The sequence below is a fragment of the Schistocerca serialis genome, chromosome 6, assembly GCF_023864345.2.
Source record: "Schistocerca serialis cubense isolate TAMUIC-IGC-003099 chromosome 6, iqSchSeri2.2, whole genome shotgun sequence".
Classification (NCBI taxonomy): Eukaryota; Metazoa; Arthropoda; class Insecta; order Orthoptera; family Acrididae; genus Schistocerca; species Schistocerca serialis.
Window position 1 is genome coordinate 718415860 of NC_064643.1, and position 18866 is coordinate 718434725.

At 40.3% G+C, this 18866-nt stretch overlaps 1 protein-coding gene across 1 annotated transcript in view; it reads right to left on the reverse strand.

The window, feature by feature from the left end:
• Positions 1-200: 200 nt before the first annotated feature.
• The window catches only part of LOC126485044 (arrestin domain-containing protein 1-like), a 131164-nt gene continuing 112498 nt past the window's right edge, over positions 201-18866 (reverse strand). Inside the window, exon 5 of the mRNA XM_050108646.1 lies at positions 201-347. Coding sequence (XP_049964603.1) covers positions 201-347 — 147 coding nt within the window. The remainder of the gene's footprint in view (positions 348-18866) is intronic.

Below are 18866 nucleotides of genomic sequence, written 5' to 3' on the forward strand. Positions count from 1 at the left end.
TAATTTATGTGCCATTCAAGCTACTGAGTTGAGAACTCCTGGGATCACTTTCCTTCTTGGGGTTTCATAAAAAAAAATTTTTAAAAATCCAATGCATTTTTGCTTAGCACTAATGTAATGTTGTTTCTGATATATGAAGGAAAATTCCACATTTTAAATGACAGATAAATTAATAGTTTCTTACAGACTACACATATTATTTACTTACGCAAACTATGAACAGCCATAGGCGGATCACCTGATCCTGTATCAAAGGATTTTGCATCATTCAGCAAAGGAACATTTCCAATAATGACAGGAATCTTTATAGCAACATTTTCCACTTGAGACACTTGGACTGCTGTGAACTAAGAAGCAAAAGAGATATAGCACTTCTGGAAGCAACGCACTTCAAATACATGGATTACATTCATTAAGCTACAAATTAGTATTGAAAAGTTAATCTGAAATCTCATTATGTGAACAGTTGGTAGCAGCAAAATGGTAAGCTTTATCACATGCCTCTCGCATGCAACAGCATATAAGCAGGACAGTTCTGAAATTAAATATAGACTGCAGGGTAGCTTTTGAAAGACAAAAATTCTGCCTGGATCAGAGACAAAAATAAAATGATGGGTAGCACCTTTAACTTTTGTTATCCTTTCAACCTCAGTCATGAGTAATGTTCTATTTATTTGTTTATTTATTTATTTATTTGCAACGTTGGATTATAATATTTGTAATACTGCATATATGTACTGTGTGTGTGTGTGTGTGTGTGTGTGTGTGTGTGTGTGTGTGCGCGCGCGCGCGCACGCAGAGTGGAGTGTAATGTTTGTGTTGTATGATTACGATGATGATAGATAGGAGAGAGCAAAAACCTGGTAATGACACACAGATGCACTCCTGGCAAATAGCACCCCAAGGGCTACCAAGCTTAGCGTCCCCATCTGACGGACGGATCACCGTCAACAGTGTCACATACCCTCACTTCATGAGACACTGGGGACAGGTTTTGTATTTAAACTAGGTCATTGGTGTGGGTTGGTGATCAGGAACTTTATGCCACGACACCTCCTCCCCTTGCCAGCCAAATTCTGACTCTGAACATTTTTTCCCACTGCCAGGGTTCGAAGCAGCTTATCCTCAGGTCGAGCACAAGCATGCATTAGTGACCGTGACCACAGGAGTGGGGCTGTGTGTAATATTACATTGATAATTATGACTTTGGATTGCAACTGAATAAAACAGATTTTTCTTTTTCCTGTTTAACAACTGTTCTTCCACTGCTTATTGCCATACAAAATTTAGTCCCCACAGTACCAGGGAATGAACACTAATTTACTTGTTCAGTATTCACAGAAGAGAGTAATTTATCCTTCACTAAATTTCTATTCTAGTCAGTTCCTTCACTACCAGAGGTTCCTGTACTAGCTTCTGATATCGCAAGCTGTGGTTCCATTTCATTTTTAAATCCTGTAAGCATATCAACACTCTTATTTGTGACTTTGCACTCTATTCACTTGAAAATCATTTACTGATTTACTGGTACATAAATGCTCAACTTTTGTTTTTAAAATTTCTTCCACCATGTCTAGAAGATCATCTAAATCTTGAACGTATTTTAGCCCTCACTGCAGTCTTTTTCTAATTTTTTCATCCTTCACGTAATTGGGAACCCACATCAAGTTGTTTATCATCTGTGCTACAAAGTCTTCCATCCATTTTAATAATCTGTTACCCATTTCAGAAAATCTGTTATCTATATGTGACAATATTTGTATAATTTTTTCGATTGCTTCTTTGACCACTACAGGATTCACGCTCATCAATCTCCTCACAAATAATAATTAAAACGTCACAGAAGTTGTATTGACATTATTTAAAAATGTACTCAGAGTGAATGATATATGCCTTTTTATCTGTCATATACTAAGGAAATCCACTGACCAAGTTTACTCTCTAAACTGAAATTCATCTAACAACCTCACTGTATAATTTGAGATTCAACTAGCAAAGTCACTGAATAGACTGAAATTAATGATCCACTGCACAATAAACAGTTTCCTATCCAAACAGAACTCACTGGTATGAAACTTCGTGGTAAACTGTGTGCTGGACTGAGACTTGAACTTGGGATCTTTGCCTTTCAGGGGCAAGAGCTCTACCAACTTAGCTACCCAAGTATGACTCATGACCCATCCTCACAGCTTTACTTCTGCCAGTACACTGTCTACTCCTTCCAATCTTCACAGTTCTCCTACGAAACTTGCAAGACTAGCTCTCCTGCATGAAAGGATATTGGGAGACATGGCTTCGCCACAGCCTGGGGGTATTTCCAGAATGAGCTTTACTGTTGTCAGTACCTCACCATCTACCTTCCAAAGCTGTGAGGATGGCTTGTGAGGCATGCTTGGGTGGCTAGGTCAGTAGAGCACTTGCCCATGAAAGGCGAAGATCCTGAGTTCAAGTTTCGGTCTGACACACGATTTTAATCTGCCAGTACGTTTCACATCAACAAACACTGTGCTGCAGAGTGAAAATTTCTTTCTAGAACCTACTAGTTTTTGATAAAGTGAATCTAGAGTTCGTATAGGTCGCATCTGCAGGTCAATGCAGAGGCAACGTGAGCTCAACTGTCACTGGATGTCCCTGACATCTGGACGCAAATTGTCACGAGACAGGTGTAGCACACCCACTGCACTCTCTGTCACTGCTGTCCCGAACTATTGTTGCCAGAAAACGAGCTATTCACCTGTCATGCTGATAGTGCATACAAAGTTTATGTATGTAGCTCTGATTTTTAGCTTTTGTTGTCTTCATCTCTCAAGACCATTCAAATTACATTAAATTTTCAGAGAATCTCCTCTGTATTTAAAAGTGGCCACTAACTACTATGGAACAACAGTTATTGCTTTTTCTATTGAAAGTCTTGATGACTCCTTGTTGATTACTGTAGCCATGAAAAAGTCACTGTTTTATATTCCATGAATGTAATAATAATTACTTGCAAAATTACTACAATTCAAATCATGAAGTTTTTAACAACTTCTTGATTTATCAGTTAAGCATTAATCTAACATGGTATCATGTCCCATGGCTCATTCACATGATAAATCATAATGATGTGAAATGAGTCATTTTATACTCACATCATACATTATTTTGTAAGTATGGCAGCTACATGCTGATTTCTTTTACTTTTGTGGGTTAGTAAGTCCTACCCAGCATCTTTTACACATCACACTAACAGAAATTCTTCTGCAGAACAGGAGTTGCCAAGGAGAAACTTTTTCAGCTTGTTTTTCAATTTTACTTTGGCATTTGTCAAATATTTTACCTCAAAGAGTAAGTGATCAAAAATTTGGTTGCAGCATTGGACACCTCTTTTTGTGCTATAGACAACCTTAATATGGTGAAATGAATGTCATTTTTCCTTCTGGTATTGTAAGTATGTATATCATTGTCCCTTTTGTACTGCAGTGGGTTATTTACCACAAATTTCAGAAAGGAATAAATACACTGTGAAACAGCAGTCAAACTGCACAATTCCTTAAACAAACCATCATGGGTAAGGACCATTTATTATTCTTACAGACCATTTTTGAGCAATGAAGTCTTTGTTTCTTAAAAATGGTTATCCCAAAACACTACTACACATGATTTTGAATGAAAATATGCAAAATATGTCTAGTTATGGATTGTCCCTCCCCAAGACTTTCATTGACTCTAAGTGCAAATGCAACTCAATTAAGTTGCTTTAGGTGTTCCAAAACGTGCTTTTTCCAGTTTAAATTCTTGTCAGTATGGACATCTAAGAATTTTGAATTTTCCACCCCATTTATCATTTCCTCACCACGTGTTACATTTAGCACTGGCCCAGAACCCTTAGAAATGCAGAACTGAATATGCGGACTCTTTTTAACACTGAGAGTGAGACCATTTGCAGAAAACCAGTCAATGATACTTTTCAGAAAAATGTTTATCACTTCACCTATTGCTACTGTATGTTTTTTGGATTGATTACAATACTAGCATCACTTGCAAAAAGTACTAATTCTGCTTGTTGTGTATTAGATGGATGATTGTTTACACATATGAGGAACAACAGTGGATCAAAGATTCAGCCTTGGGGAATCTCATACGTGATTTCTCACCAGTCACAAGAATCTCCCCTGGCTACTTTGGTGTAATTATTAAGTACACCTTTCTGCATCCTTTTGATTGGGTATGAAACCCATCAGCTGGCTACCCCATTAATGCCAATAAAACCCCAGTTTAGCTAGGTGACTGCTGAACTGCACTATTTCATTATTTAATGCTTTTAAGATTTGATGAGTGAACATGTGAATGTCATTCCGAATACAGCAACTCTTCTGAAATCCAAACTGTGATTTATTGAGGATATTATTTTTGCTCAAGTGCAATAGTATTCTAGAATACATCACCTCAAAAATTTCGGAAAATGATGTCGACAATGACATCTCTTCTATCACCTCCCTTATAGAGAATTTAACAAGGGCACATTTCAATTTCTCTGGAAAAATACTTGAGTTAGTGATGCATTACATATCTGGGAGCAAACTGTTAGTAATCTATTGGAAAACCATCAAATCCAGATGACCTTTTATTTTTGAGAAAAATAAATAATTTTCTTAATTTCAGATGGAGAAGTTGTTGATACATTCATATGCTTGACTTTTATGAGAGATGCTTTTTTACCATACGGCTGTGATTTTTTGTTTGAACTGTTTGTCACTCTATTTTCTACTATATTTAGGAAATGATTGTTAAACATATTCACTACCTGACACTTGATTTGTGGGGAGATGCCTGTACAAGGTGGATGCTGTGGCTCTCACTGCTCTGATCTGGCAACTGAGTAAACTGTGATCTATCATGGTGCAGAAAAATTGTTGTGTTTGAAGAAATTGAGTACATGGCAACTCATCATGGTGCAGCATATTTGTCGTGTGGAGGAACTAGGCTTTGTCCTTTCATGGTGCAGCTGCTGTCAGTCAGCTGTCAGTGTTGTGGCTCTGAAAGTAGAGCTGTTTTTCGTTGTGAGTCATCTGGTCTGCTACCAACAAGTACCAGACAGAAACTGCCACAGGGTATCATCCCTGTTCCTCCCAGAATAGGGAAATTCCTACACCAGGGCCTGTCATTCTACCCGGATACCCACACGTAGTCTACGGTAGTCCTGACACTGTCGGGGCAACCTGATGGTGCTATCAAACAAGCAATCAGTGCCCTTGAGCAGTGAGAGCCTGAAACTGGAACCCACCAATGACAGACTGAGTAAATCCAAAGCCCCAGCCTTTGGATTCCTGCAACCAATGCAATACAGGTACAACCAAGGCTTTGCCACTATCCAAATGGGATGATGAAAATTATCGAAGAATTTTCCCCACACTTAAAAGGCAGCCTCAACACACCATGTTATGGCGCATAATTAAAATAATTTCAACCCCACCCCCTCCCCCTGATTACAAGTACCTGTGTAAATATAACACTGAAAAGAAAATCCCATTCCACACTTACCAATAATGGTAAGAAAGACCTATAAATTAGAGTTGAAAGGTCTCCATAGGGACACTGATCCTACAGAAATTAAGATGGAACTCTTCTGCAAATTCAAAGTGATAGGGGTCAAGTAACAAAACAAACCATTTGACCTCTACAAACCTGCTTAAAACCACAAAAGCACACTTCTTTCCCTTCACCATGACTAGAAGAACAGTTAGTTATACAAAATAGATTACTTCATGCACTGCAAGCTAATGAAGGCTACCTGATGGCCCTGTTCCCTCTTTCACAGCACAGCTCAGTGCCATCACTCTCCAAAATGTGCCAGCTAACTACGGCAGCTGCCCCACCAGAATTAAGCTCACGGTGAGCCAACCCTCACGGTCTGTTCCTGTAGCCATGAGAGTGGCCATTGGCAGCAGCAAAGCAACTGTGCCAGGGCCTGCTTCTTTCCCTATGCTTCCCCCACCAGGCACTAAGATGGCAGCCTGGATGTCACCCTCCCTACCACAACCTGGATCTACCAGACACACAAGAGTATTGAGGCTGCTGATGTAGAAATCAACATACATCAAAATCTCTGGCAAATCATTTTGGCTTAGCCCCCACCCTGTTTTCCACTGCCAAAACTTCAGGCTCTGCTATGTACAGGCTTTGCGTAGTTATAGGAAGGGACCTAAGTTCGAGGCATAAGAGTCTGAGACTGCTGCATTGGGAACACAAGTGGTGGGAGGCTGTTTCAGCTTATTGAGAAGCCTGCCACTCTTAGTGTCATCGCACCTGACAAGCCTACCCATATTCTCACAGATGTAAATAAAAATCCAGACATCCTAGACATTTGTGTAGCAAAAACCTTGGACACCAATTGGCAACCATGGTACACTATGAGCTGGAGTGTGACCACAGTCTGGTCGTTATGGAATTTGCCAGTCTTGAAGATGATGCCTGGAGGATGGAAAAAAAAAAAAAAAAAAAAAAAAAAAACCACACACAAACTGTAATGAAATGGGTCAGGTACAACTACCTGGTGGGGGACACATGGAAGAAATTCTGTCAATGCAAACAGAAAGTGGAACACTTTACTGGAATCCTCCAATTTTTTCTTAACCATCACTCAAAGTTTCAATGGTTCATAATGCAACATTATCATACCTGTCAATGACAGCTACTGATCATGTATTAACAGATTTAGATAAAGAAAACTAGTGTGGATATAGTAGATCTAGGACTGTCTAACCACTTCAGCCAAATTACAAATATGGAAGTGTCTGTAGTATAAACAATGCTTATATATATAGACAAATATTTTCTAGAGATTAGATTAGAGTAGTACTTGTTCCATAGATCATGAATACGACACTTTGTAATGATGTGGAATGTGTCAGGTTAATAAAAGGTGTCTACACAAGATATTACATTAGACAAAATATTACATGACACTCAAATTTTTTTTTTTTTTACTATATCAAAAAATTCACCTAATGAGTAGAAGGAGTTGCCATTAAGAAATTCATTTAATTTCCTTTTAAATGCTATATGGCTATCTGTCCGACTTTTGATGCTATTAGGTAAGTGACCAGAGACTTTTGTGGCAACATAATTTACCCCCTTCTAAGCCAAAGTTAGATTTAACCTTGAGTAGTGAAGATCATCCTTTCTCCTAGTGTTGTAGCCATGTACACTGCTATTACTTTTGAATTCGTTCAGATTGTTAGTAACAAATTTCATAAGTGAATATATATATTGTGAGGTACAGTGAAAATTTCTAGCTCTTTAAGTAAGTGTCTGCAGGATGATCTTGGATGAGCTCCAGCAATTATTCTGATTACATGCTTTTGTGCAATGAACACTCTTTTACTCAATGATGAGTTACCCCAGAATATGATGCCATACGAAAGCAGAGAATGAAAATAGGCGTGGTAAGCTAATTTACTCAGATGTATATCGCCAAAATTTGCAATGACCCTAATAGCATAAGTAGCTGAACGCAAACGTTTCAGCAGATCCTCAGTGTGTTTTTTCCAGTTCAACCCCTCATCAATGCATACACCTAGAAATTTTGAATATTCTACCTTAGCTACCGATTTCTGATCAAAGTCTATATTTATTAATGGGGTCATTCCATTTACTGTGTGGAACTGTATATACTGTGTTTTGTCAAAGTTTAATGAGAGCCCATTTGCAGAGAACCATTTAATGATTTTCTGAAAAACGTCATTTACAATTTCACCAGTTAATTCTTGTCTGTCGGGTTTGATAGCTATACTTGTATCATCTAAACCAAAAAGGCATGAGTTTATCAAATAAATAGCAGCTCAAACATGGGAAACAGTATACAAAGAAGTAGATACAAATGAAAAGTTCAAGAATTTCATGACTCTGTTCAAACTAAAACTTGAAGACATTTTTCCTAAAGTATTATGTCCATTGCCTAAAGTGGAACAAAACAAATGGGTGACAAAATGCATCAAGAAACATCAAGAAATCGTCTCAAACACTGAAGTACCTAAGTTCCATTAAAAACAGCCAATCTAATCCAACGTTCTCACACTTTTATAAACAGTATAGGCAAGCATACAGGAAAGTTCTGGTTGCAGCAAAGAAAGCTCATAATTCCAAACTGATACTGCATAAAACAAAACACAAAGCAGTAAGGATGACTGTAAAGCAGGAAACAGGTACATTCATCCTGTCAACAACAAAGGAGGAAGTCTATAAAGCAATTCAGTCTAGTGCTCTGATACATCTATGGACTCAAACTGAATACTGTTATTTAAGTACATCGCCACTCCCTCACTTCACAAGGAACTCCTTGAAAAACAGCCAGCTAATCTGTATCCTGGTAAAAGATGCCTCTGAATTGTCAAATTATTTAAGTGGTGCTACAATATACCAACAGAGTGATTCCTTGGTTAGAGGAACTTTCTTTAAGCAGGTATACTATCAGCTGACTTCAATCTAAAAAAGGTGCAGCTCTAACATCAAGTACTACAGAAATTTTTCCATGAGTGATCCCACCACCACCCACTAAACTGTCACCTGTAAGCTTTGCCAGCCGTCCCTTTCCATACCTACTGAGGTTCAGGCCACGCCTAGTGAAACTCAATCTACTGATAGACTCAACTGGCATCACTGCAATGTTACCCATGCTCTCTGCCATCAGTCCCTTCTCCAGCCCCAAGTTAACATGCCTAACAGCCGCATTCACATGGGGCCGATCATGATGCTGAAACAGTTGCACAAAATGTACACTAGTGCCACCAGTTTGAGTAGCTATCTTTACCAGGTCACCACCTATATCATGTTTCCCTTCCCTATCAAGACTATTCCCTGCTCCACCCACAATAGCTAGCTGATCCTCTGTACCTTTGACTTATGGCATATGGCAGTCACACCGGACGCTGGCCACCTGGCACCATTTATCCAAGCTGCGTTAACACGGGCACAGACATCCAATAGACTTTCACCGTCACTGCACATGAATGAGCCAAGATATTTGAAATGCTCCACTTTCTTCAGGTCTTCTCTAGTGACTTTGATGGTCCCATTGGTTTGAATACCACACTCAATGTATTCTGTCTTCTTGATATTTAGTTGGAGGCCAAATTTACCAAGTCATTGATTCCACTGCTGTGTCTGTTCCTGGAGGTCCTTATGGTGTTTGCTAGCCAGTAAGACATTGTCATATAGGAATGACCAAGGGTGGGGTGACTGTAGGACACATGTCACAGTGCCCATACAGAGGGTAAAAAGTAGAGGTGAAAGTGCTGAACCTTGAGATATTCTGACATTGATAGTAAAAGGGGATGATGTTCCTCTGCACATCAGAGATTGCTGGAGACATTTTGATACAGCAATTGGACCTATCGGACACAGGGTTCAGGGATATTGTGAGATCATAATGCTTGCCAAATAAGCTGATGTGGGACACAGGTGAAGGCAAAGCAGTTGGACCCATCTAATGAAGGCTTCAGGGACATTGTAAGATAGTAATGCATGCCAAATAAGCTGTTGTGGGACACGTTCGAAGGCCTTTTCCAGATCTAGGAATGACATATGAATATCCTTCTTCTTCTCAAGGCATTTCTCAGTAAGTAACTGAGTGGCATGAATGGCATCTGTGATTCCACTTCCTTTGGTACACATGGATTATTTTGGGTAGTAGAAACAACTGCGCTGAGCCGCTGAGCCTGGTGTCTATAACCCGCTCAAAGATCTTCGTAGTGTGACAAACCAGTCGAACTAGTCAATACTGCTAGTATACTGTCACATCACTTATTCTCTTCCTGACTGGCAGTGTGCCACTAGTCCAGATTGCTGGGACTATATCCTCATCAATGATTCTGTTGAAGAGGGTAGTGAGAATTGTGGCACCTGCATGGCCAAGGATCTTCATACTTCGGCTGGAATGTCATCAGGGCCAGTAGGCTTCCCATTCTTCATCTTCTTGACCACTCCCTTGACCTCTTGGATGGTAATTGGTAGTACAGGTCCAGCAACTGAATCAGCACTCAAGAGTCAACATCCTCAGTGCCGATTTTGGAGAAGTAATCACTCCATCTGTGGAGAATGTTGAAGGGTCTCGAAGGAGTCGATTGTCATTGTTCCTTATGTGTCTGATGTGACCAATGTCCTGCGTGGTTCAGTGACGAACCAATAAATTTTATTTACTCCTTCAAGTATGTCTAGTTCATCATATGTATGGTAGTAATAAGAAGATTTGGCTGTTGCAACTGCTCTCTTGGCGCCAATTTTTGCGTCCTGTAGGGTCTTGGACTGGAACATACTTGGAAAAGCCCTTTTCTTCTCCCTCAAAGCCGTCTGCACACCTTCATTCCACCACTAGACTTCTTTATTGATTGCTCCTTTTCCTAGTTTTATCCTGCCAAGAATGTTATTCGCAGCACAGTGGGCTTGGCTGGTAATGCTGTCCCCTATGCCTGATACTGGCTGGTGTGTGTCTACGTTGATAGCCTTAAGAGCAGTGGTGAGTTGAGCTTTGCATTCTGACATACACCACAATTTGATTCTCTGCACTCCAATGATCTGGGCCGATTTTGGTTTTGGATATTCAACTTGAGGACTATGACAAGAGGTTGATGCTGAGGGGCCACCTGATTCTGGGGGGGTTACTTTTACATCAGTTACCAGCTTCAGGTTGCGTCTTCTTGAAGAATGTGTTGTTGTTGTGGTCTTCAGTCCTGAGACTGGTTTGATGCAGGTCTCCATGCTACCCTATCCTGCGCAACCTTCTTCATCTACCAGTGCTTACTGCAACCTACATTCTTCTGAATCTGCTTAGTGTATTCATCTCTTGGTCTCTCTCTACGATTTTTACCCTCCACGCTGCCCTCCAATGCTAAATTTGTGATCCCTTGATGCCTCAAAACATGTGCTACCAAACGGTCCCTTCTTCTTGTCAAGTTGTGCCACAAACTCCTCTTCTCCCCAATTCTATTCGATACCTCCTCATTAGTTATGTGATCTACCCATCTAATCTTCAGCATTCTTCTGTAGCACCACATTTCGAAAGCTTCTATTCTCTTCTTGTCCAAACTATTTATTGTCCATGTGTCACTTCCACCCATGGCTACACTCCATACAAATACTTTCAGAAACGACTTCCTGACGCTTAAATCTATACTCGATGTTAACAAATTTCTCTTCTTCAGAAATGCTTTCCTTGCCATTGCCAGTCTAGATTTTATATCTTCTCTACTTCGACCATCATCAGTTATTTTGCTCCCCAAATAGTGAAACTCATTTACTTCTTTAAGCGTCTCATTTCCTAATCTAATTCCCTCAGCATCACCCGACTTAATTCGACTACATTCCATTATCCTCGTTTTGCTTTTGTTGATGTTCATCTTATATCCTCCTTTCAAGACACTGTCCATTCTGTTCAACTGATCTTCGAAGTCCTTTGCTGTCTTCGACAGAATTACAATGTCATCGGCGAACCTCGAAAGTTTTTATTTCTTCTCCATGGATTTTAATACCTACTCTGAATTTTTCTTTTGTTTACTTTACTGCTTGCTCAATACACAGATTGAATAACATCGTGGAGAGGCCACAACCCTGTCTAACTCCCTTCCCAACCACTGCATCCCTTTCATACCCCTCGGCTCTTATAAATCCCATCTGGTTTCTGTACAAATTGTAAATAGCCTTTCGCTCCTTGTATTTTACCCCTGTCACCTTTAGAACGTGAAAGAGAGTAGTCCAGTCAACATTGTCAAAAGCTACCTCTAAGTCTACAAATGCTAGAAACGTAGGTTTGCCTTTCCTTAATCTCTCTTTTAAGATAAGTCATAAGGTCAATATTGCCTCACGTGTTCCAATATGTCTATGGAATCCAAACTGATCTTCCCCGAGGTCGACTTCTACCAGTTTTTCCATTTGTCTGTAAAGAACACCTACTTTCTTTGGGATTGGAATTATTATACTCTTCTTGAAGTCTGCGGGTATTTCGCCTGTCTCATACATCTTGCTCACCAGATGGTAGAGTTTTCTCAGGACTGGCTCTCCCAAGGTCGTCAGTAGTTCTAATGGAATGTTGTCTACTCCCGAGGCCTTGTTTCGACTCAGGTCTTTCAGTGCTCTGTCAAACTCTTAACGTAGTATCATATCTCCCATTTCATTTTCATCTACATCCTCTTCTATTTCCATAATGTTGTTCTCAAGTACATCGTCCTTGTATAGACCCTCTATATGCTCCTTCCACCTTTCTGCTTTCCCTTCTTTGCTTAGAACTGGGTTTCCATCTGAGCTCTTGATATTCATACAAGTGGTTCTCTTTTTTCCAAAGGTCTCTTTAATTTTCCTGTAGACAGTATCTATCTTACCCCTAGTGAGATAAGCCTCTACATCCTTACATTTGTCCTCTAGCCATCCCTGCTTTGCCATTTTGCACTTCCTGTCGATCTCGTTTGTGAGACGTTTGTATTCCTTTTTGCCTGCTTCATTTACTGCATTTTTAAGTTTTCTGCTTTCATCAATTAAATTCAATATTTCTTCAGTTACCCTAGGATTTCTACTAGCCCTCGTCTTTTTACCTACTTGATCCTCTGCTGCCTTCACTACTTCACCCTCAGAACTATCCATTCTTCTTCTACTGTATTTCTTTCCCCCATTCCTGTCAATTGTTCCCTTATGCTGTCCCTGAAACTCTGTACAACCTCTGGTTTAGTCAGTTTATCCAGGTCCCATCTCCTTAAATTCCCACCCCAGTTTCTTCAGTTTTAATCTACAGTTCGTAACCAATAGATTGTGGTCAGAGTCCACATCTGCCCCTGGAAATGTCTTAGAATTTAAAACCTGGTTCCTAAAGCTCTGTCTTACCATTATATAATCTATCTGATACCTTCTAGTATCTCCAGGATTCTTCCATGTATACAACCTTCTTTTATGATTCTTGAACCAAGTGTTGGCTATGATTAAGTTGTACTCTGTGCAAAATTCTACCAGGCGGCTTCCTCTTTCATTTCTTACCCCCAATCCATATTCACCTACTATGTTTCCTTCTCTCCCTTTTCCTACTGTCGAATTCCAGTCACCCATGACTATTAGATTTTCGTCTCCCTTCACTATCTGAATAATTTCATTTATCTCATCATACATTTCTTCAATTTCTTCATCATCTGCAGAGCTAGTTGGCATAGAAACTTGTACTACTGTAGTAGGCATGGGCTTCGTGTCTATTTTGGCCATAATAATGTGTTCACTTTGCTGTTTGTAGTAGCTTACCTGCACTGCTATTTTTGTATTCATTATTAAACCTACTCCTGCATTACCCCTATTTGATTTTGTATTTATAACCCTGTATTCACCTGACCAAAAGTCTTGTTCCTCCTGCCACTGAACTTCACTAATTCCCACTATATCTAACTTTAACCTATCCATTTCCCTTTTTAAATTTTCTAATCTACCTGCCCGATTAAGGTATCCGACATTCCATGCTCCGATCCGTAGAATACCAGTTTTCTTTCTCCTGATAACGACGTCCTCTTGAGTAGTCCCCGCCCAGAGATCCAAATGGGGGCTATTTTACCTCCGGAATATTTTACTCAAGAGGACGCCATCATCATTTAACCATACAGTAAAGCTGCTTGCCCTCAGGAAAATTATGGCTGTAGTTTCCCCTTGCTTTCAGCCGTTCGCAGTACCAGCACAGCAAGGCCATTTTGGTTAATGTTACAAGGCCAGATCAGTCAATCATTCAGACTGTTGCCCCTGCAACTACTGAAAAGGCTGCTGCCCCTATCCAGGAACCACATGTTTGTCTGACCTCTCAACAGATACCCCTCCGTTGTGGTTGCACCTGCGGTGCGGCCATCTGTATCGCTGAGGCACGCAAGCCTCCCCACCAACGGCAAGGTCCATGGTTCATGGGGGGAGGAAAGAATGTGTTGGTCACCACAAAATCCAGAATCTGTGTCCCATCATCATTATCCATTTCCACCATGACATTGGTCACACCCATTTCTTATTGATCCTACATGACCATTAAGGTTGTCTCTTATTATTAGATATTCTTCAGGGTCAGTAGTGCATAGATGGCTATCTGAGTCCAAAATTCATCCTTCTCTTCATCAGGGTTTCCAGGTAGGAGCACATAGCGGGACACAATTCAAAATGTTGATGTCCCAGACTCGATTTTTACACTTATGAGTTGATAAGAGATTTGGTATACATTTGTGACACTGTCCTGATACTTATCATTAGTCACAACACCTACGCCACTACGAGTGCTGTTTGCGTCATTATAGCACAGTTTGTATGCACTGCCGATCTCCTGGGCCTCTGCTCCTTTCCAGTTCATTTCTTGGATACATGCAATATCCATGTGCCAGTCCATTTCTCACGTTTTCTGGGTGATGGGAGCGTACGTTGCTTGTGGGGTATGCCCTATCATTCATACCCAGTTTTTGAACAGACACACTCATTTGATGTGACTAAAATAGGCTCCAGCCGATGCATTGTTCCACCTGTTATTGCAGGCCTTTTGTACTTGCTGCCAAGTATCACAGACAGGCTGCTCCTCTGGAGAACAGATTCTTTTCGCAGCTGCCTCACTGAGGTACAGACGCTGCTGGATGAAGACAGTTCCTCCGCTTTATCCACTGATGGAATTTAGACCTCTTCTGCCTTCAAAACTGTTCACCATCTTCACATGTAACCTTTGGTAGGGGCTCTCACAAGGTACTAGGAGCCAGGCAAGCTGGGCCAAGGTTTTTTTAAAGAGGTGTTGCTCTCTTATCACTCCCCACTTTGTGCTGCCTTGTGACAGGCAGGGCTGGGCTTCCCAAATTTTGGGTCCAATTTGGCAAATCTGTGACATCCAAGTTTATTATATTTTCAATTTCCTTGCCCATCAAAGTATCTTTCCTCCAGCAGTCATCACACATTTTTTGGTGTGATACACAGCACTTCAAATCTTCTACTACCACATATTAAAAGCCAGTGTAAAGCAACAAAAGCATACTAGCCTCATGGGCTAGCTAGTGGGTAGCGATTTTGGTTCATATCAGCAACACCCTGGGCTTGATTTCTGACGGACACTTCAATTTTTTGCGGTGCACTGGTCTAGAAGGAGGCTCATGCAGCCTTATGATGGCAAATGAAGAGCACTGGAACATAAAAGCAGCATAATTTATGTGTAAGTCACTGAAGCAGCATTACATCGACAGGCTTTATTCATAGCAGCGAAAGCACCTGCCATTACTCTTTAGCATTAAAGAGTGAGATGCTTGATGATATATTATGGCTTTGGATATTATTCTAGAACAGTTGCGCGGGGTTTAGGTGTGCATTATATGGCAGTAGTAGGTAAGTATTCTTGTAAAATTATATCAGTGGAAGAAAGACGAGAAGGTTGGCACTTCTTACTTGCTGCCAAAAATTCGACTTTCCTCATCTCCATGTATTTTTAATTATTTTTTTTTTGTCCGCTTCTACAAAATATAGTACAAATTTGCCAGCTAATAATACATCTATCTATGTCATCAATTAAATGTGTATTGCATGCATTTTATTTGTTCTGCTTTGTGCCAGATATGTGAATCGCTTTAAACTCGGTAGCCCTCCTTCCAGACCTTTACATCACAAAAAAATTGAAATGATTGTCAGGAATTGAACCTAGGACCTCAGTGGTAACTAGCTGAAAACACTAAACACTAGACCAGTGGTTCCCAACCTGGGGGTGATTATCCCCTGAGGGATAAATGAAATTTTCTGAGAGTTAAAAACTAAATCATTCAATTTTGTTTCAGTCATGAAACTAAATTGTTTTCAAAAGATCATTACTATTATCACAATTTTGTAAGACTCTAATACTGATTTTATAAGTCATCAATAATTATTTTTTCTCAATTAGTAACATAAATGCGGTGGAGGTTATAGGTTCCTCACATAGTCCACTTACTACACACATATGTCCCGTACATTGCTGATGATAAAAGTGAGACATACACATAAAAAATAATAAATATCTCCAGAAAATGTCTTCTACAAGTTGTAGATAGTACCTGCAGTAGTCCATAAATTGCTTCATTACTCACTTCGAAACAGATAAATGAATTAATTGATGGTATGACACAGCAGTAATTACATAAGGGCTGCTGTAGTGCTGTATACAGTATTATTTATTATTATTATTATTATCAGAGTGGTTAGATACAAAGGATTAATAGTGTGAAGTCTTCCAACTGCTGCCATTTCTGAAGTGAGGAGTGCAGCAATCATGTGGTTTATGAACAATAAGTATACTGCACACATCTGAACTTGTTTTACTTTAAATGGGGTTGCAGCATGCAGATGAAGCAAATGGCACAATGGAGAAGAGTAATGCTGAGGAAGTATGTTTTGTAACAAGTGTATACCCTCACTGTGGATAGTTAGCTTTTCTATTTGAGAAGGAGTTGTGTGTAGCATTTGTGGTGCACCATAAATTCCTTTCTCGTTCGTTATTAACGACCACCCTCACCCCCCCCCCCCCCCCCCCCCCCCACACACACACATAAACTAAATATGATTATCTATCATAATTTTAAAAATAAGAAAAGTTTTTCACTTTACAGTTTAATTGAGAGCTATAGCTGGTGTGGTAATGCAGGGGACCAAGGGGGATTGTAACAGACAGTGTGTGTGTTTTTTTTTTTGGGGGGGGGGGGGGGGGGGGGTGTACTAGCTAAAGTCTGACTGCACTAGACCAACTGTCAGATCAATTTTACCCCTGTTATATTAGATTTTATGGTTGTGACATTAGAAGATGTGAATGAAAGACCATGTATCATGCTATAAAGATGTGTGCTGAGTACTATAGTAGAGGTACTACAACAGATGATGAAACTGAAAATATATATCGAAATCGGTCAGCATTGCGACCCTCCTTTTGTAATTTGCACGCCACTGACTTAGTTAACTTTTGCCTGTAAACATTTGCTTGCACCTTCCAGGGCCTACTCTGTTGGCACTATTACATCTTTTTAATTCTGACTGTCAGTAAAATTAATGACATTAACAGGATGTTGTCAAGGCTTCCCAAGAAGGTATTTTCCGCATTAGCTTTCCGTAATCACTTTTCATGCTCATACTGCGAGGTAACAATGCGCTTTACTTTTGAACTGGGGCATGACTGTACCTATTCGCATTGCCAAGTAGTTCCTACAACAGCCTAGTAACCATTTCACCTTGCCAAGGAATATATCGTTCTGTCAACGAATGTCAACCAGTTTGGTGACAAAACAATTTTGCAAAAGCCGCCAAAAATACATTTCCCGCTTTACTGTACAAACCAGTGTGGACACGTATGCACATAACACAAATGTAGGCATAGAAATGCTTAAAAGATAAAAGCAGGCAACTGTTCCATGCAAGTCCTTAAAGAAATATACAAATATAAAAAACAAACTGTGCAAACATAAAGTACAGAGTTCCCTTACTAACACACAGATTACAGTTCAGTTTCTTTTAACTGTACATGTTCTACCTTTTTTCCTGTAACTGTTTAACAGTCCATCAACATAAGGCAAATTACCATTAAAAGAATATCTTACGGCTTTAACTCAAAATATAACTTAACATTTTCTGTCTAATTTAATCAAAACAAAGAAAAGCTAAAGACAGCAACTAACCTTACAATGCGCAGAAAGAACAGCAGTCCACCATCTAAAAACTGATACCGACCTTATAATCCTATCTGCAGACAAAGGCTCCACTACTGTTGTTTTGAACCACAAGGACTACCTGGCAGAAGGACTCTGCCACCTGTCAGATACATCCACCTACAAATTTTGCCATAGCGACCTCATTCCAGAAATCCAGCAGGAACTCCAGTCACTCCTCAAATCCTTAGGCCCATCCCAGAACCTCTCCCCGGAGTCCATCTCTCTACTCACCCCTACCATTCCCTGTACTTCTACCTTCTACATGCTTCCTGAAGTCCATAAACCCAACCACCCAGGACACCCCATTGTGGCCAGTTACTGTGCCCCCATTGAGAGAATCTCTGCTCTTGTAGACCAATCCCTTCAATCTATTACCTGGAACCAATCCTCCTATATAAAAGATAGAAACCGTTTCTTCCACCAAATCTCTACAGTTCCTGTCCCTTTACCACTCGGTGTCCTGCTCGTCACTATTGATACCACCTCCCTTTACACTGACACCCCAAAGCCCATGGCCTTACCGCTATTGAACACTATCTTTCCCAATGCCTGACAGATTCCAGACCAACAACCTTCTTCCTAATCACCATGACCAAGTATATTCTCACGCACAATTACTTCCCCTTTGAAGGCTTTACCTACAAAGAAATCCGAGGTACAGGTATGGGCACCCGTATGGTACCATCCTATGCCAACCTATTCATGGGCCATCTAGAGGAATCCTTCCTATATGCCCAGAATCCTAAACCCCTCATTTGGATCAGATCTGGATCTAGGATGAGGACACCCTATCCACATTCCTCCAGAACCTCAATAACCTTCTCCCCTATTTACTTCACATGGTGCTACTCAACCCAACAAACCACCTTCCTAGATGTTGGCTATATCAGTACCTCCATCCATATCTAAGCTACTAACAACCAGCAATACCTCCACTTTGACAGCTGTCACCCATTCCATACCAAGAAGTACCTTCCATACAGTATAGCTACCCGTGGTCATCGAATCTTCAGTGACGAGCAGCTCCTCTTGAAATATACCAAGGTTTCACTGAAGCCTTCACAGACTGTAATTATCCTCCCAACAAAAGCAAATCTCCCATGCCTTATCTTTCCTGTCTCCCACCACCTTCCGAAGTCCCACTGTCTGGTTACAGAGGAGCATTCCCTTCATAACTCAGTAGCACCCAGT